We start from the raw sequence: 20,895 nt of genomic DNA, 5'->3' as shown, positions 1-20,895 counted from the left end.
TAAGTTTTAGAAAAGGCATTTTTGTAGGTAGACTAGATAATGCATGCATATTTTTAAAATAATCATCTTTCATAAACCTTCATTGAAATATTTCTTGATCTCAGTTGAATTTACACAAATTGCAAGCATCCATTAAACAAATAGCTAAATTGTTTTAAAATGTGTTTACATGTATATATGTTTCTTTAGCTTATTTTTGCCAAATAAATATCACATAGAAACTAGATACATTTATCTTAAAAAACAGAAGGCTTACTAGATAAATTATATTTGTGAGCAAACATATGGGAGGTTTTCAAATGGAGGAGCATCCAAAGTTACCAACAGGGAGGCTACAGGGTGGATGACTTCATTTTAATATGAGAGAGAAATGTTTAACATACTTTAATCCATAAATACAATTGGATCACTTTAAAAGTTCACTAGGTTCTCTAGCACTGAAAGCACTGAAGCAGAGAATGAAGAAAGTCCTGTCTGAAAGATGTTCTAATAAGGATTCTGCTTTGGACAGTATATTAGTTTCCTAGGTTGCCATAATAAAATACCAGAAACTACATGGCTTTAAATAACAGAAGTTTGTTCTTTCACAGTTTTGGAGGCTATAAATCTGAAATCAAGGTGTTGACAGCCCTTGCTCCCTCTAAAATCTGTAGGGAAGAATCTTACCTTGCCTCTTTCTAGCTTCTGGAGCACTTCAATCTCTGCCTCCACCATCACATAGTGTTCCCCTCCACCCCATTTGTCTCCATCTCTCTTCTCCTCTCTAAGGACACCAGTAATATTGAGTTAAAGCCCCATCATACTTCAATATGACCTCATCAACTTAACTAATTACATCTGTAATGACCCTACATCCAAATAAGGTCACATTCTGAAGTAATAGGAGTTAGGACTTCAACATACCCTGGTTGGGAATACGACTCAATCCATAACAGATTCAAAGAAAAACTAGATGATTACCAACTCTAAGATGCTGAGGCTCTAGGTACGTTTGACATAGAAAGTGCAATATATGAACAACAATTCCACTCCATTCATTTATTTTCATTTTTCATGTCATTCATCCAACAAATATGTGTTTGCTAGGCATTATCCTAAACACTGAAGACACACTTAAAAAAAGTTCCTGCCCTCATGGATCCTGAGTTCAAATAAACATGTCATCATTTGTGAATATCTACTATGTGCCAGTTATGGTAGCAAAAATGTAGATGTTATCTCACTACTCCTCACAGCTCTTAAGCAGATTCTTTTATTCCCTTTACCACATGAGAAAACTAGACATAGAGACATACTTTTTGAAGATATCATCTTCTGGAAGAACTGACCCTTTTTTTCATTATAAAACATCATTTTTTATCTTTAGTGATACTCTTTGTCTGGAATTCTCTTTTATCAGATATTAATAAAGCTACTCCAGCCTTCTGGATATGCTTTACTTACTTTCTGGATGTGCTTGGTACAAATAATCACATTTAGATGTCACTCTCACGAAACAGAATAATTAAATTTGCAATACCTGAAGGATCTCTTGGGTTCAGCGTTCACAGCTTCCATTCATACAATAGATTCTCAATTTTTGCAAACAAATTAATGCACTGATTCTATAGGCTTAAATTACATTTCCCTCTTCAATTTACATTTCGGAGGTTAAATGTCCCAAATACACCTAGGAGTGAAACAGTGAGCGTAGTGGAGTCTCCAAGCCAGGCTTAGTGGTGTTCTCAGCAATGGCAGATTTCAAGAAGTTATTGAATGACAAACTTAGAAGGCTTCTGTCAAAGGATATCTAAGAGTTGGGTGATATGCCAGACTACGTGACTTGAAAGATGCCTTCTTACTCTATGAACTTCTGACTCTAATATTAACAACACCTTACTATTTATACCAAGCAGATTGTTAGGCAGAAATAAATAGCTGGTGCTCTTCAGAAATTATATAATTACAGAAAAATACCATTCATGAGAACCTACTAATTTGAAATTTATAGGAAATTTGACTGGAGTTAAAGTCTGGTTTTGCTCTACTTTCCAGACAAATGAAAAATGAATAGTGTGAAAATTATCTAAAGAAGCTGTACTTCGGCCAGGTGTGGTGGCTCAAACCTATAATCCTAGCACTTTGGGAGGCTGAGGCGGGCAGGTGACAAGGTCGAGAGATTGAGATCATCCTGCTCAACAAGGTGAAACCCCGTCTCTACTAAAAATAGAAAAATTAGCTGGGCGTGGTGGCACACACCTCTAGTTCCAGTTATTCAGGAGGCTGAGACAAGAGAATCCCTTGAACCCAGGAGGCAGAGGCTGCAGTGAGTTGAGATCGTGCCACTGCACTCTAGCCTGTTTGTAAAGCAAAAGATAGTTGGCTCTGAAGTATTTCAGCACTTCAGTACTTTCGCCAACTATCTTTTGCTTTACAAACCCATTTGCTTTACAATGTACACATAGATTATATGCACATACTGTTTTTACAGTCTCTTTTAAGAAGCTCCTTAATAACAGCTAACAGTCTTTTTTAGCTTACTTTCAGTTATAATGCATATACAAATATTAGTAAATCTTTCTTTTAAAAAATTAGTTAATTCTAGTTTTTATCCATTCAAACTCACTTCTTCCCTTATTCTTAATAGTAAAATATTTTTTATATTAGAATAGTAATATAATACCAACTTACATAAAATAACAGTTTCATGGCTACCTTACATGGTAGCTAACATTCTAAAATATTTGAAAGAAGATTAAACTGTACCACTTGGAGATACAGCAAAGTAATCATTAAGGATATAGACAGAAATTACCAAATTCACCAAAACTATTTACTTCCACTATGTATCTGACTACTTTCATACTAACTCAAATGTATTTTCTCACCTGCAGTTTCATTTCTTCTAAGTCTTTAGTTTTCTCTATTAATTCTTCTCTTAGTTCTTGAAGCAGTAGCTGAAGTTTTTCCTGGTGAATTTGCTTTTCATTTAACTGGTGCTTGAGTTCATTTTGTGACTTTACATATTCATTCTGCAACCTGATTTTTAAAAATAGAATTCAATTTTGAGTAAATCCTTTCTTTCTAACTGCATGACTTTATGTAAAGTCAATCAACACTACAGAAAAACAAGACCAATATCACACATTCCTTTAAACCTACAAATATCCTTTCTTTACAGAGTTTCATTTAATTATTAACACTGTAGCTTTGGGATGCAATTTTACTTTGGTGGGAGATGGGGAGCACATTTAGCCATCCGGATACATTTAATTTAACATGTCTTGCCACTTTCAGAATAAGACATAAATTTATAATCCACTTGATACCATATTTAGTTTGGAACAAAATAAGTTTGAAGTGAAAATTTTACTATATTAAAAAAGTTTTAAATGTATACATTGCAAAAGAAGAAACTTATACTATATTCTATAGCAAACATTCAGCCAAGATAATTCCAATAACGTTTTGAAACCAAACCCCCACTTCTAGATTTAAGTAATTTACCTTGTGTGTTCGGCTTTCAGAGTCTGATAATTAGCTTTATGATGCTCACATCGTAACCTTTCATCAATTAACATTTTCTGGAACTCCGACTGAGAACCTGTCAATCCACTGTCTCCACTAGGAGGCAAATTATTGGGAAAAGTGTCCATATCGGTAAATGCGCTGACAACCATGTAAAAATAAGTTCTGGCTTTCTTATTATTTTAGTTTTCTGTCCAAGAGTATCTCCCACTCCGTTCTTGCTAAGGTAGAATCTCAGGAGGCCAAATTATACCTGCACAGAGAAATAAACATAGTTTGCAATCAGTAAACATAAGCTTCCTTTAGTGATATTTTTATCACTTTTATTATTCTCCTTATCTTTTTTTTTTTTTTTTTTTGAGAAGGAGTCTCACTATGTTGCCCAGGCTGGAGTGCAATGGTGCCATCTCAGCTCACTGCAACCTCCACTTCCAGGATTCAAGCGATTATCCTGCCTCAACTTCCTGAGTAGCCGGGATTACAGGTGCCTACTACCATGCCCAGCTAATTTTTTTATTTTTAGTGGAGATAGGGTTTCACCATGCTGGCCAGGCTGGTCTCGAAATCCCAAACTCGGGCGATCCACCCACCTTGGCCTCTCAAAGTGCTGAGATTACAGGCGTGAGCCACTGTGCCCAGCCCCTCCTTATTTTTATTACAAAGCCCAATTTTCAGATTTTAATTGTGCATAAAACAAAATGCAAATATAAAGCTGAATCGCACCTTGAAAAATTTTCACTTCCATGCAGCTTCTGTGACCATCAAAATCATATCTTCAAGGATTCACCTAGTTCCACTAGAACCATAGACTCTTCCCGTTTAGGTAGTTTTTTTTTTTTTTCTCGTGTCCTTTTTCCTTTGACCTTCCTAGATTCCACTCCGCCTCCCACCATCATTCCACCTTTCCACACTTGGCCTGTAACCGCCGTGTTCCTTTCTTTTTCTCCTTCACCTCTCCATCCCTCCTACCAAAAGTGTCCAGTTGCTATCACTCTGCCTGGTTCTATCCACTTCATAAGCCTTCCAGTGGCTCATCTGTTGGCCTTCCACTCTTCCTTCATAATGAGATTATAATTCTTTTTTTTAATAATTCTTAAGAATATCACAGGGTTACCTCATTCATCACCTGATTATCTCTCTAGCCCTTCATACTCTCTTCCAGCAACACTGATCAATTTTTAGTTCTCATGCTGGCTCCTAACCCTTGCCTATGCAATTCTTTATGTTTAAAATATTCTCCTTTCCACTTTCACTTACCTGGGCATGCATCCAACTCCAGTTCACTTTTGACATCTTGCATAGATATCTCTTTGTGTAGGAACATTGGTTCGTATGTCCTTCCTACGTCTTTGCATTCCTACAGACCTCTCTCTCAGATGACTTATCACTATATTGTTTATTTATTTTAATATATATTTTATTGCGTTTTAGGTTTTGGGGTACATGTGAAGAACATGCAAGATTGTTGCAGGTACATACATGGCAATGTGGTTAGCTGCCTTCCTCCTCATCATCTATATGTGACATTTCTCCCCATGTTATCCCTCCCCAACTCCCACCCCCTCACTGTCCCTCCCCTAGTTCCCCCCCACAGATCCTAGTGTGTGATGCTCCCCTCCCTGTGTCCATGTGTTCTCACTGTTCAGCACCCACCTCTGAGTGAGAACATGTGGTGTTTGATTTTCTGTTCTTGCGTCAGTTTGCTGACTACGTATTTTGATTGGGGCACTTAGCCCATTTACATTTAGGGTTAATATTGTTATGTGTGAATTTGATCCTGCCATTTTGATGCTAGCTGGTTGTTCTGCCTGTTAGTTGATGCAGTTTCTTCATTGTCTTGATGCTCTTTACCATTTGGTGTGTTTTTGGAGCAGCTGGTTCTGGTTGTTCCTTTCTGTTTAGTGCGTCTTTCAGGAGCTCTTGTAAAGCAGGCCTGGTGGTGATGAAATCTCTGAGTAATTGCTTGTTCATAAAGGATTTTATTTCTCCTTCACTTACGAAACTTAGTTTGGCTGGATATGAAATCCTAGGTTGAAAGTTCTTTTAAGGATGTTGAATATTGGCCCCCACTTTCTTGTGGCTTGTAGGGTTTCTGTTGAGAGATCCACTGTGAGTCTGATGGGCTTCCCTTTGTGGGTAACCCAACCTTCCTCGCTGGCTGCCTTTAGCATTTTCTCCTTCATTTCAACCTTAGTGAATCTGACAATTATGTGCCTTGGGGTTGCTCTTCTTGAGGAACATATTTGTGGTGTTCTCTGTATTTCCTGGACTTGAATACTGGCCTGCCTTGCTAGGTTGGGGAAGTTTTCCTGGATATTCTGAAGAGTGTGTTCCACTTGGATTCATTCTCTCCGTCACATTCAGGTACACCTATCAAATGTACATTAGGTCTTTTCACATAATCCCATATTTCTTGGAAGCTTTGTTTCTTTTTACTCTTTCTTCTCTAATCTTGCCTTCTCGTTTTATTTCACTGAGTTGATCTTCGACCTCTGATATTCTTTCTTCTGCTTGGTCAATTCGGCTATTGAAACTTGTGTATGTTTTGCGAAGTTCTCGTGTTGTGTTTTTCAGTTCCATCAATTCATTTATGTTCCTCTCTAAGCTGTTTATTCTCCTTAGCATTTCGTCAAACCTTTTTTCAAAGTTCTTAGTTTCTTTGCATTGGGATAGAACATGTTCTTTTAGCTCAGAGAAGTTTATTATTACTCACCTTCTGAAGCCTGTTTCTGTCAATTCATCACACTGATTCTCTATCCAGCCTTGTTCCCTTGCTGGTGAGGAGTTGTGATCCCTTGGAGGAGGAGAGGTGTTCTGGTTTTGGGTGTTTTCATTCTTTTTGCGCTGGTTTGCTTCCATCTTTGTGGATTTATTTACCTGTGGTCTTTGTAGTGAATGACTTTCAGATGGGGTCTCTGAGTGGATGTCCTGTTTGTTGATGATGAAGTTATTTCTTTCTGTTTCTTAGTTTTCCTTCTAACAGTCAGGCCACTCTGCTGTAGAACTGCTGGAGGTCCACTCCAGACCCTGCTTGTCTGGGGCTCACCTGCAGCGGCTGCAGAACAGTGAGGGTTGCTGCCAGTTTCTTCTTCTGCTATCTTTGTCCCAGAGGATACCTGCCAGACCTCGGTCTGAGTTCTCCTTTATGAGGTGACTCTCTGGATATACGGGGGTCGGGGAGCTATTTGAGGAGACAGTCTGTCCTTTATAGGAGCTCAAGTGCTAAGCTGTGAGCTCTGTTGTTCCATTCAGAGCTGCTGGGCAGGTACGTTTAAGTCTGCTGCAGCAGAACTCATAACAGCCTTTTTTTCCCCAGGTGCTCTGTCCCAGGAAGGTAGGGCTTTATTTATAAGTTTCTGTCGTGCTGCTGCCTTTTTTCAGGGATGCCCTGCCCTGTGAGGAGGCAGCCTAGTCACAGTCTGCCAGCAGAGGCATTGCTGATCTTCTGTGGGCTCCACCCAGCTGCCGTATGAATTTTCCTGCAGTCCTGTTTATAGAGGTATAATTAGAACTGCCTCAGCAATAGCAGGCTGCCTTAACAATGGTGGACTGCCTCAGTAGTGGTGGACTGCCTCGGTAATGGCGGACGCCCCTCCCCCACAGAGCTGGACTGCCCCAGGTTCAGCTGTACTTGCTATGAAACTCTCAATCCAGAGCGTTTCAGATTGCTGGTCTTTGTGAGGGTGGGACCGGCCGTGCCTGATCACCTGGCTCTCTGCCTCAGACCCCCTTTTTTTTTTTTTTTTTCAGTTGAACAGGCAACTCTGTCTCCCAAGTGTTCCAGTCACCAGTTGAAAACAGTGTCCGGATTTGTGTGAGTTCTTGTGCAGAGGCCTGCTGTGCTGGCTGAAACAGCCATGCTGGGGGCTCATGGCGCTTTTTCACCTGGGAATCTCCTGGCCTGGCTCCCTGTTTTAGTCCCCATTTTTTCAGTTGAATGGGCGACTCTGTCTCCCAGGCATTCCAGTCGCCAGGTGAAAAGGCATCCGGATTTATGTGAGATTTTGTGCGGAGACCCGCTGTGCCAGCTGTGCTGGAGGCGCTTTCCTGCCCAGGAAGCTCCTGGCCTGGCTCCCTGTTTCAGTCCTCTTTTCATCAGCTGAATGGGCGACTCCGTCTCCTAGGCGTTCCAGTTGCCTGTTGAAAAGGCGCCTGGATTTCTGTGAGATTTTGTGTGAAGACCCGCTGCGCTGGCTGAAACAGCTGCGCTAGAGACTCATGGTGCTTTTTCACCTGGGAATCTTCTGGCCTGGCTCCCTATGTCAGTTCCCTTTTTATCAACTGAATGGGCAACTCCGTCTCCCAGACACTCCAGTCACAAGCTGAAATGGAGCTTGGACCCGTGTGAGTTTTTTGAGTGGAGAGCCACGCTGGAGACCTGTGGTGCTCCTCCGTCCGGGAATCTCCTGGTCTGTGGGCAATAAAAATCCGTCTGGAAATGTGGCGACCACTCACCCTCCATGTGCTCGCTGGGAGCTGCAATCCAGAGCTGCTCCTATTAGGCCATCTTGGATCCCCTCACTCCCATTTAGGTAGTCTTAAATTTACAAACCAGAGTCATGTTTCCTGAAGCTACTGCAGTAAGCTTCGAGTGTATATCCTGGTACAAAATTCATATTCCCTAATCAGGGTAAAACCCATTGGAACTTGGTAACTGGCTGGGGAGAATCAAGGTCTTCAAAAAGGTGACCTTTAACACATAACTATGTCTATGATTAATGCTTTGAAGGTTCTTTTATTTGACACAAGGCAAGCTGCACCCAGCCTGCAGATTCTGATAAGAAGTTAGTCAACACATAAATACTGATCAACTCCTATGTGTTATATGCTGCATTAAGAACAGAAAACTAAATCATCTCATCTATCTCCAAAGCACTGACTCAGTATTATGAAAGTCACTATTTATTTCATCTAGAAGTTAAAAAAAAAATGTTTTAAAGTGTTCTTATAACTAAGAACAAAAATTTTAATTAAAATAGTTCTGTCTCCTCTAACTTCATTACTCTTTCTCTAGTCCCCATTATACACACTTTTTTTTCCTGATAGAATCTTCCTTAGTCATGAGTCATTACAAATCACTTCTTTTTTTTTTTTTTTTTTTTTTTGAGACGGAGTTTCGCTCTTGTTACCCAGGCTGGAGTGCAATGGCACGATCTCGGCTCACCGCAACCTCCGCCTCCTGGGTTCAGGCAATTCTCCTGCCTCAGCCTCCTGAGTAGCTGGGATTACAGGCACGCGCCACCATGCCCAGCTAATTTTTTGTATTTTTAGTAGAGACGGGGTTTCACCATGTTGACCAGGATGGTCTCGATCTCTTGACCGCGTGATCCACCCACCTTGGCCTCCCAAAGTGCTGGGATTACAGGCGTGAGCCACCGTGCCCAGCTACAAATCACTTCTTATAACAAAAAAATATATTTGTCCTATGAAAATCAACCATTAAATTATTGTCCTGCTTGAATTATAACATCTCTGATAAATTAGTGTGATATCTACATATTACTTAAGACAACTTTTAAATTATAATTGCACTTGCTTTGGTTTCCTCCGAAATTATATTTTAATGGGGGGGAAGTACCTCAAGAACACTATACTCCTTACTCTTAGGTTAAACATGCACTGGGATTCAATGTTTGTAAATACAGAGTGCACTATCTGTAGCAGCTACCACAAAATTATCCTGCCAAAAGTATGTCTTTGCCAAGGAATTAATGAACTGCATCATAAAACTGACATGCAATTTTTATTCTGCTGTGGGTAAAATACCATCAAATAGAATCTCATGCTCCAGAGAAATTTTTTGTGAGTCAACTGATGTGGCAAACTTCACTGCCTCATTTTAAGAAATTGCTACAGCCATCCCAATCGTCAGCACCCACTACTCTAAATAGTAGCCATCAGCAGAAAGTCCAGACCCCTCCACCCACTAATAGATGACTCACTGAAGGCTCAGGTGATCAACAGCATTTTTTAGCAATAAAGTACTAATTAAAGTATCTACATCTTAACATATAATTATTTTGTAAACTTAACAGACTACCGTACAGTGTAAACATAACTTTTCTATGCACTGGGAAACCAGAAAATTCATGTGACTTGATTTACTGTAGTAGTAATCCAAGTAAATTAAATGTAAGTTTATGTTTACTCTTCGCTTCTAAAGCTTTATAGGAAGAAAAAATATTTGGGGGTTAATAAATATGTTTGGCTCCACATTAAAATTCTATGAAAAAATACACTTTAAAAATTATAAAATGTGTATCTATAAAATGTGGGTATGTGACAGCTCAAAATCGCTTACTTTCTAGGTTTTCACTAAAAGTTAAGATTACTAAGAGTTAACTAAAAATTAAGATTACTAAGAGTTAAAATTCTAGTTAATACATAGAATTCTGCAAGCAACGTGTACAAGAAAAAAATAAAATTTGTTTTTGGTGAAAAAATTGTTTAAAAAAACATGTTTTTATTTTAAAAGTAATTTGTCTTATTCACAGGTTATTGAAAGACTTTCAAAATATGAATTTGGAAAAACATAAAAACAAGACAGAAAGGAACAAATAAAAAACAGATGCAAAAAACTATGAGAATGTATTTTTGGTAAGAAGAGAATGACAGTAATTTTTGCATAAAAAAATCTTAGGCGGTTGAAATGATAGAAAAAAAGAGAAGCAAATTTTTGTCCTAAAGTAAAATGATTGTTTCAATATAAAAAAGAGAAATGTAAGACAAAACTAAAGGATTAAGCAAGTTGTAGAAGGTCTGAGTAAATTATGAAAGATTTGTGAGAGATGAATCTTATGAAAGAAATTTTATTTGTGAACAAATTGGCTAAAATGAAAAGTAAATTATTTGTCTTAAAATTCACCTGACAGCAAAAGTACACTGATACAAAACTAAAATGTGATCTTTTCTGTTAAAACAAGATTTTCTCAGAGAATGGATTGCTTTCAATGAAAATATAATAAAGGTAGATTTTAAGGCAAAAAAAAAAATCCCACTATTTAAAATGAAGAGAGATATTAATAATGATAAAGGTTAAATACACCAGAAAGATGTGACAATTTTAAATTTATACACATTTACTATGGTCAGTAAATATGTAAAGCAGAAGTTGTCAAAACTGTAAGGAGAAAAAGACAAATTCACAATGATAGAAGAATTTCACCACTATTCTTGGTAACTAATGGGACAAGAAGATTTTTTAAAATAATCAATAAGAACACAGGTAAACACAATTAACCATGTTGACTTAACTGACATATGGAAGACTATACCCATAACTATAGAGTACAAACTCCTCACAAGTATACACATAACATTTATAAATACTGACCACATGCCAGGTATTTAAAAAAATACACTTTTAAATAACTTATGAATCAAAAGGTCAAAAGAGAAATTCAAAAACATGTAGTACTAAATGAAAATTGATAACTCCATTTTAAAACTTATGGAATAAAGGTTTCTACTTTAAGGAAGATGGAGCAGATATATATTTTCCTTTTATAATTATTAATACAACTAAGAGTCCTGGATTTAGGTATACGACAAACGTAAGACTCTGAATAATGAAAACTAGAAGGCAGACCAGCTATGGACCTGAGAATGTAAGGAAAAATACGATGGTGAGTTTAGTTTCCTGGGCTTTCTTTTTCACATACCTCAGACACTAAAGAAACTGGCAACTCAGAATTGAAGAAACTGGCAACCACTAAACACCAATTAATTCAGACAAGTAAGTCTTGAACAAAAGCCTACTCTCTAGCTAAAGGAACAAAAAGAGGGAGCCTAGCAAGATAATATAGATAATATATAGACAATTACAATCTATAATCTATTCAAATACTACAAAAAAAAAAAAAAAAAAAAAAAAAAACCCTGTAGGTCCACTCCCATCCACACAAGCAAAGGCCAGATGGAAGCCAAGCTAGGGTGTAATAAAATAGCCTAATACTGGGCCAAGATGGTGCACTAGACGACTGACTAGAAAATTGGAACTTTCGTTTCCACTGTTTGCTGAACCATAATAAAGCTCAAATGATCCTGCAATGTCAGAGGAGACAACATGGAAAACCTGAACTTTCACCCTCACCAACAATAACAAAGAGGTCCTCCCTCACCCCACTGAAGTGCTGTCACAGAAGGCCTAGTGGAGAGTTAGGCCAGGCACAACCACCCCAACAGTAATGAGGCTACCCTCTCCAGGGAATCAATGAAGATCACACTGGGAGCCAGAACTACAGCTACCTGGCAATAACAAAGACCCCTCCTGCAACCCTCCCCACAAAAAAACAAAGGTGTCAACAAAAGCCAATTTAAAAACCTGAACTTGCTAGGCACTATGGCTTGTGCCTGTATATCCCAGCCACTCAGAAGGCGAGGTGGGAGGACTGCTTGAGACCAAGAGTTCGAGACCAGCCTGGACAACAAAGTGAGACCTTAACTCAAAAAAAAAAAAAAAAAAAGTCATTAGCTGGACATGGTGGCATGTGCCTATCTGCCCAGCCACTCGGGAGGCTAGGAGGATTGCTTAAGCCCAGAGGTTCAAGGCCGCAATGAGCTATGATATGCCACCACACTCTAGCACAGGCAACTGAGCAAGACCCCCACCTCTTAAAAAAGCAAACAAACAAAAAACTTGTACTTCCATCCCCACCTAGCAAAAACAAGGTAGCATGCCCCTTTTCCTCTACTGGAAAAGTGTCAGAAAAGGCCAGCTAAAAGAAAAGGTTTAGATAGAATCCACAGTATTACAATATCCCAAATGTCCCAGATTTGATAGAAAATCACTGGTCAGCCGGGAATGGTGGTTTAAGCCTGTAATCCCAGCACTTTGGGAGGCCGAGGCGGGTGGATCACGAGGTCGAGAGATCAAGACCATCCTGGTCAACATGGTGAAACCCCGTCTCTACTAAAATACAAAAAATTAGCTGGGCACGGTGGCGCGTGCCTGTAATCCCAGCTACTCAGGAGGCTGAGGCAGGAGAATTGCCTGAACCCAGGAGGCGGAGGTTGCGGTGAGCCGAGATCGCGCCATTGCACTCCAGCCTGGGTAACAAGAGCGAAACTCCGTCTCAAAAAAAAAAAAAAAAAAAAAAAAAAAAAAAATTCGCTGGGTGTGGTGGTGCATGCCTGTAATCTCAGCTACTCTGGAGGCTGAGGCAGGAGAATCGCTTGAACCCAGGAAGCAGAGGTTGTAGTGAGCTGAGATTGCACCACTATACTCCCACCTGGGCAACAGGGGGGAGACTCAAACTCAAAAATAAATATAAAAAAAGAAAACCACTGGTCATATCAAGAAGAAAGATCTGAAACTGAATGAAAAAAGGTAACAGAAGCCAACACTACAATGACAGAGATGTTATAGTTATCTGACAGACTTTAAAGCAATGATGATAAAAATGTTTAAACAAGCTTGAAATAAACGAAAAGAGGGTCACAGCAAAGAAATACAAGTCTCAGAAAAGAAAGTAAAAAGAAGAACCAAGTGGAAATTTTAAAACTGAAAAATATAGGCTGGACTTGGTGGCTCATCCTGTAATCCTAGCACTTTGAGAGGCCAAGGGAGGTGGATCACTTTAGGCCAGGAGTTCGAGATCAGCCTGGCCAACATCGTGAAACCCCATGTCTACTAAAAACACAAAAATTAGCCAGGCACGGTAGCATGCGCCTATAGTCCAGCTATTCAGGAGGCTGACACAGGAGAACTGCCTGAATCTGGGAGGCAGAGGCTGCAGTGAGCCAAGATTATGCCACTGCACACCAGCCTGGGTGACAGACTGAAACTCTGTCTCAAAAAAAAAGAAAATACAATGACCAAAATAAAAATTGTAGATGATCCTAGCACTTTGGGAGGCCGAGGCAGGTGGATCACGAGGTCAAGAGATCAAGACCATCCTGGACAACAAGGTGAAACCCAGTCTCTACTAAAAATACAAAAATTAGCTGGGCATGGTGGCATGCACCTGTAGTCCCAGCTACTCGGGAGGCTGAGGCAGGAGAATTGCTTGAACCCAGGAGGTGGAGGTTGCGGTGAGCCGAGATCACGCCATTGCACTCCAGCCTGGGTAACAAGAGCGAAACTCCATCTCAAAAAAAAAAAAAAACTTGTAGATGAGCTCATCAGCAGAAATAGAGAGGAAGAGAAAAAGTGAGAAAAGAATTAATGCACTGGAAGACAGAACGACAGAAATTACCTGGCCTGAACAACAGACAGAAAATAGACACATAAAATAAATAAGAAGCAGTTCAGGGACTGTCAGAACTAAAGTAAAATACCTACCATTCCTGTTCTCGGAGTATGATTCCATTTATATGAAATATCTAGAATAAATACATAGAAAGCAGACTCAATGATTACTAGGAGCTAAGGGAATGGGCTAATGGGAATTGACTGTTTAATGGGTACAAGGTTTTCTTTGATGTGGTAAAATGTTTTGGAATTAGATAGTGGTGGTTGTTATGCAATGTTGTGAATGTAGTAAATGCCACTAAATTATATACTTTAAAATACTTAATGTTATGCTCTATTAATTTCACCTCAATAAAAAAGGAGAAAAATAAACCTAGAAAACTAGAAACTTTAAAAGCACATCAATCTCATCAAAAGTGTACATAAAAAGAATACATTAAAACACCATACATGGTTTTAAATCTTAAAATGTCTTTTTTTGAGAATGTGATCAAAACAAGAAAGTCCATTATTGCCACTTCTATTCAACATTGTATTGAAGAACCGGAACAAAACAAAGGAATAGAAGAGAAACTAAAGAGAAAAAAATAAATCTTTCTTTATATACAGATGTTCTGATTGTGTATGTAGAAAATCTAAAAAAAATTTACAGAAAAATAATCAGAAAAAGCAAGTTAGCAAGACTGGTAGATAGAGTAATATACAAAAATTAATTGCATTTGCTATGCCAGCAACAAAATATTTTTTATTTTTTTAATAGTGATATTCTTTTAAAAACAACAAAGTATTTTTAAAGACATTCTTTTTTTTTTTTTTATCGATTATTTTATTTGTCAGTTCTACAGAGTGGCTGCGACATACCAGGCCTCAAACAAACAGTATTCAAATATAGCCCTGACTTTAGGATGCTCACGGTGTCATGAGGAAGACAGACCCAAAAACCCTGGTCAGACAAGAAAACTGTTAATTAGAATTTAATAGAATATATTTTAGGATAGGGTGCTGAAAAAACTGCTTCCAAAACCAGGATGAACATCAAGTGGACTTTTTTTTCCCCCATATATATATATTTATTTTATTTTATTTATTTTTTTTATTGCATTTTAGGTTTTGGGGTTCATGTGAAGAATATGCAAGATTGTTGCATAGGTGCATACATGGCAGTGTGATTTGCTGCCTTCCTCTCCTTCACCTATATGTGGCATTTCTCCCCATGCTGTCTCTCCCCAACTCCCCACCCAACGCTGTCCCTCCCCTATTTCCCCCCAACAGACCCCAGTGTATAGTGCTCCCCTCCCTGCGTCCACGTGTTCTCATTGTTCAACACCCGTCTATGAGTGAGAACATGCAGTGTTTGATTTTCTGTTCTTGTGTCAGTTTGCTGAGAATGATGGTTTCCAGGTTCATCCATGTCCCTACAAAAGACACGAACTCATCGTTTTTGATGGCTGCATAATATCCCATGGTGTATATGTGCCACATTTTCCCTGTCCAGTCTATCATCAGTGGGCATTTGGGTTGGTTCCAGGTCTTTGCTATTGTAAACTGTGCTGCAATGAACATTCGTGTGCACGTGTCCTTATAGTAGAACGATTCATAATCCTTTGGATATATACCCAGTAATGGGATTGCTGGGTCAAATGGAATTTCTATTTCTAGGTCCTTGAGGAATCGCCACACTGTCTTCCACAATGGTTGAACTGATTTACACTCCCACCAACAGTGTAAAAGTGTTCCTATTTCTCCACATCCTCTCCAGCATCTGTTGTCTCCAGATTTTTTAATGATTGCCATTCTAACTGGCGTGAGATGGTATCTCAATGTAGTTTTGATTTGCATTTCTCTAATGACCAGTGATGATGAGCATTTTTTCATATGTTTCTTGGCCTCATGTATGTCTTCTTTTGTAAAGTATCTGTTCATATCCCTCGCCCACTTTTGAATGGGCTTGCTTTTTTCTTGTAAATCTGTTTTAGTTCTTTGTAAATTCTGGATATCAGCCCTTTGTCAGATGGGTAAGCTGCAAAAATTTTTCCCATTCTGTTGGTTGCCGATTCACTCTAATGACTGTTTCTTTTGCCGTGCAGAAGCTGTGGAGTTTGATTAGGTCCCTTTGTCTATTTTGTCTTTTGTTGCCATTGCTTTTGGTGTTTTGGTCATGAAGTCCTTGCCTACGCCTATGTCCTGAATGGTTTTGCCTAGGTTTTCTTCTAGGGTTTTTATGGTGTTAGGTCTTATATTCAAGTCTTTAATCTATCTGGAGTTAATTTTAGGATAAGGTGTCAGGAAGGGGTCCAGTATCTGCTTTCTGCATATGGCTAGCCAGTTTTCCCAACACCACTTATTAAACAGGGAGTCCTTTCCCCATTGCTTGTTTTTGTCAGGTTTGTCAAAGATCGGATGGTTGTAGATATATTGTGTTGCTTCCGAGGCCTCTGTTCTGTTCCATTGGTCTATATCTCTGTTTTGGTACCAGTACCATGCTGTTTTGATTACTATTGCCTTGTAGTATAGTTTGATGTCCGGTAGTGTGATGCCTCCTGCTTTGTTCTTTTTGCTTAGAATTGACTTGGCTATGCAGGTTCTCTTTAGGTTCCATATGAAGTTTAAGGTGTTTTTTTCCAGTTCTGTGAAGAAGGTCATTGAAGACATTCTTAATGATAACATGAAAAATATAAAACCTGGGTAAAAAGATGTGCAAACTATTATATGGAAAACTGTGGCTAACTACTGAAAGAAACAAGACCTAATAGAGATATGGACCAGGTACAGGGATTAGAAAGCATTCTAAAGAGATAAATTCTCCCCTATCTATAGATGATGCATTATCAATTAATATCCAAATGAATGTGTGTCTATGTGTGAGAAACTCAACATGCCGATTCAAAACTTTATATGGAAATAAAAAAGACCACGCCAACAACAGTAAAAATGATTTTAAAGAACAAAATGGGAAGACTTTATCTACTATATACTTACTATAAATATACTATAATTAAGATGGTATGGTATGCCATTGGCTTAATTATAGACAAAGAGACCAATAAAACAGGATACAGCCCATAAACTGACCCACCCATATGAGATAATTTACAACAAAGGTGGTTTTGCTGAACTGTAAGGAGAAGAGAGTCTTCAATAAATGCTGCTGGGACAACCAGATCACCATGTAGAAAAAAAAACAAAACAAAACTTGGGCCTTTCTTTATATTACACACTAAAATTAATTCTAGTTGGATTGAAAATCTAAATGTGAAAAGCAGAAGCACAAAGTTGCTACAATATGGGAAAATATCTTTAATAACTCAAGGCAGAAAAACTGGTATCTCTAACAGCTAAAAGGCGATTTCCAGATAAATAATGAGACCAAGCACCTTTTCTTTGTTTACTGGCCATTTAGATATCTTCTTTTATAAAATGTCCATTTACATCTTTTGCCCAATTTTTTCTTTACTAAATTTTTTTAATTACTAAATTGTAAAAATTACTCATAATATTTAAATCTCAATAAGAAAACCAAAAAGACTGACAATAAATCTGGAGAGGAGAGGAAGCAACAGGTTGTAACATAAACTGGAATATTCACTTTGGAAAAAAAGTAGCATCATCTACTAAGGTTAAAAAAAATACATATACTATGTATGACTCAGTAATTCCTCTCCTTGCCATATATCCACTTGAAATGTGGTATAAACAGGTACACAAAAAGATTTATGTGATACTGTTCATAGCAGCATTATTCCTAACAACTGAAACCTAGAAACAAATCCAATGACCATCAACAGTTGAAACGAATAGTGGTATGAGAAATGAATAGTGGTATAATGGAACTAGTACTACACTGCAATAAAAATAAGCTATAGATCAAGCCTGTCCAACCTGTAGTCCATGGGTCGTATGCAGCCCATGATGGCATTGAATGCGGCCCGACACAAATTCATAAACTTTCTTAAAACCTTATGAGAGGGTTTTTTTTTTTTTTTTGCTAATTCTTTTTTTTTTTTTTTTTTAGTTCATCAGCTTTCGTTATTGTTAGTGTATTTTACGTGTGGCCCAAGATAATTCTTCTTCCAGTGTGGCCCAGAGAAGCCAAAAGATTGGACACCCCTGCTATAAATACTCTCTATATAGGGTAACTAGTACAGACATGTTGTCCAGAAGCCAAACATAAAATATAAACTATTACAAATATATAAAGTTTAAAAATTAAAAACAAGCACGATAGTATATAGGGGATATATTCTTAGGTATAAGCATATATAAAGAAAGGAACTTATTATCATTAAAGTCAGGAAAATATTACTTAAGGAGGCTAGTAATGTTCTACTTCTTCATTCTTGTGGATATATGGAAATTTACTTTGTAGCTTACTTTGTAAATCACTCAGCTTTATGTTGTATACTTTTCTATATGTATAATTCACAATATTTTTTTGAGACAGATTCTCATTCTGTCATCCATGCTAGAGTACAAAGGCATGATCACAGCTTACTGTGCCTCAATCTCCCAGGCTTAAGTCACCTCAGTCTCCCTAGCAGCTGGGACTACAGGTACATGCCACTAAGCCTGTTTTTTTGTTTGCTTTTTGTTTTGTTATTTTTTTGTAGAGACAAGGTCCCACTATGTTGCCCAGGCTGGGCTTGAACTCCCAAGCTCAAGTGATCCTCCCACTTTGGCCTGCTAAAATGTTTGGGTTACAGAAATGAATCACTGCACCAGGCCTTATAATTCACAATTTTTTAAAAAGAGACTTAGAAGGGACAGTGATTCAAAAATTGGGCTCAGCATAACGTCAAGGACGCTAGTCCTTTTCACTGTTCTTCCAACAAATCCTGTTGGTTTAATTCTCCTTATGGTTGTGAGGCTACTACATGGATATATAATATTAATTTTTAAAAATTTCTTCTAGTTCTCTTTTATTCATGTGCTTGTTTATAATTCTTTAAGTAAAATTTACATACAATGAAATGCACAAATATTATCTCCATGCATCACTTAACAACAAGGATATGCTCTGATAAACTCATTGCTAAGTGATTTCGTTGCTGTGTGAACATCAAAGAATGTACAGTACTTACACAAACCTAGATGATATAGCCTATTACACACATAAGCTATATGGTATAGCCTACTGCTTATAGGCTACACGTTACTGTACTCAACATTGTAGGCAACTATAACACAAATCACTAGGCAATAGAAATTTTTAGCTCCATTATAATCTTATGGTAACACTGTTGTGTATGTGGTTATATGCAACACATGAATGTATACAATTTCATGAGTTCACAAAAAAGAAAGCCTCAATTTCATTAAGATAAAAAACAATCCCATCACTCCACAAAGTTCCTTCATGCTCCTTCCCAATCACCTCACCCATAAGAGTCAACCATTTTTGTAGTTATTCTCACCATAGTTCCACCTGATTCAGAACATAATAAAGTGAAATCGTACGCTCATGTATTTGCCTTGTTTCACCCAAATGGCTGTGAGATTCACCTATGTTTTTGTATATCTCAGTAGTCTGTTCCTTTTTAAGGATGAGTAGCATTTCATAGTTTAAATATACCACATATTGTTTATCCATTCTCCTGATGATGAGCATTTGGGTTGTTTCTGGTTACAATGAACACAGCTGCTATGAATAATTCTTGTACAAAACTTTCTGTGGACACATTTTCAGCTGGGGGTGGGTGGTGGTAAATATCTAAGAGAGGAATTGCTGAGTCATGGAGCAGGTTTATGTTTAATTTTGTGTAAGAAACTGCCAAATCTTTTTCCAATGTGGTTATACCATTTTCTATTCCAACCAACAACATATGAGAATTCTGTTTGCTCCACATTTTTCTCAATACCTTGTAGCTGCACTAGACCAATCTGGTTCAACTTTTATGTAACAAATAGTGAGTTATTTTTCCACTGCCATGGACCCTCAGCTCACATAACCTGAGCATGCCCAGATGAGCCAAGACTGCAATCTCAGGATGAACCCAACTGCTTGAACCAAGGAATGGGGAGTAAATTAAGAAGCCGACACTGCATGGAAAGATTCAGGCTCCAATCAGATCAAGCTCAGGCATCATCCCATGGTAGGATACAGTCAGATCATTCCTCCAGCATCATCTCATTGCAAGATCCAATCAGATCACGCCTTGTTATTCTATGCTGATAAAACCTGACTCGGGCCCCTGCTTTGGGAACTATCCCCATGTTCTCCTTACTTGTTGCAAGTAATAAAATCCTCATGCTAAATCCTCTTTGGCTGTGAGCACTGAGTTGACACCCACCAAGGAACCAAACCCACCTGTTGTGTGGGTAATAATGTGGTGTCGAGTCTTTTTAATTGTAGCCATTCTAGGAGTTATAAAGTGGTATATCCTTGTGGTTTTAATTTATATTTTCCTGAAGCACTTTTTCATGTAGTTAATGGCTGTTCACAGATCTTCTTAATCTATGAAAAGATTTTTGCTTTAAGAACCATCACAGCAAAGAATATTTACTTTGTAGCTGGCAAAATGGGGGATATTAATAGCTAATATGTATATTAGAAATGAAAACAAATCCCCTGAATGTGTCTGATCTCGTCTGATCTCGGAAGCTAAGCAGGGTCAGGCCTGGTTAGTACTTGGATGGGAGAAATGAAAACAAATCTAAAATTTGTCTCACTGCACTAATTACCATTAGTTTCCTGAGCACACACTGCTGTTTTCTACCTCCATGTCTTTGTAAATCCTAATTTTCTTGTTCAAAAGGCTTTTTCGATCTCTTTGTACAGCCTTCAAAACCCAACTCAGGAATGTATTACTTCCTCCATGAAGTAAAAACCCTCCCAAACTTACATAGTTAATTATTCTGTGTTTTATCTTGCATTGTAGTATATTTAACACATGGAATGTCACTTCGTCCATGACAAGAAACATGTCTTACTCATCTTCATAACCCCAGCACCTAAACAACCACAGGCACATATTAAGAGCTCAAAAATATTAAATGAACAAATACTGTGTTCATCATTCTAATGCTGCTTTAGCCTTGATTCAGTTTTCTCCTCCAAATTCAGAAACAGTCTTCCAAACAGTAGTGGACTGAATGCTAGCCCCTCAAAATATGTCATTTCCTAATCTCTTGATGGTATGAATATTACCTTAAATAGTAGGGGGGGGGGAAGTGATCAAATTAAGAATCTTAAGAGGAGA

At 38.1% G+C, this 20,895-nt stretch overlaps 1 protein-coding gene across 7 annotated transcripts in view; it reads right to left on the bottom strand.

Annotated features, from left to right (window-relative positions):
- The window catches only part of CEP83 (centrosomal protein 83), a 209,690-nt gene that overhangs the window by 149,047 nt on the left and 39,748 nt on the right, over positions 1–20,895 (bottom strand). For 6 of the 7 annotated variants that reach the window (XM_021675614.2, XM_021675611.2, XM_064376883.1 and 3 more), the window contains 2 exons: positions 3,487–3,760; positions 2,868–3,018 (listed from right to left, as the gene is read on the bottom strand). In XM_021675614.2, coding sequence (XP_021531289.1) covers positions 2,868–3,018; positions 3,487–3,659 — 324 coding nt within the window. In that variant the 5' untranslated portion in view covers positions 3,660–3,760. Of the gene's footprint in view, positions 1–2,867; positions 3,019–3,486; positions 3,761–20,538; positions 20,754–20,895 lie in introns of those variants that run through there. The other variant, XM_021675613.2, reaches the window with a different exon arrangement.

Source organism: Aotus nancymaae, unplaced genomic scaffold (genome assembly GCF_030222135.1).
Source record: "Aotus nancymaae isolate 86718 unplaced genomic scaffold, 86718_ANA_hifiasm-v0.15.2.pri h1tg000016l, whole genome shotgun sequence".
NCBI lineage: Eukaryota > Metazoa > Chordata > Mammalia > Primates > Aotidae > Aotus > Aotus nancymaae.
The sequence above is the reverse complement of the archived record's forward strand: the minus strand, read 5'-3'. Positions and strand labels throughout refer to the sequence as shown.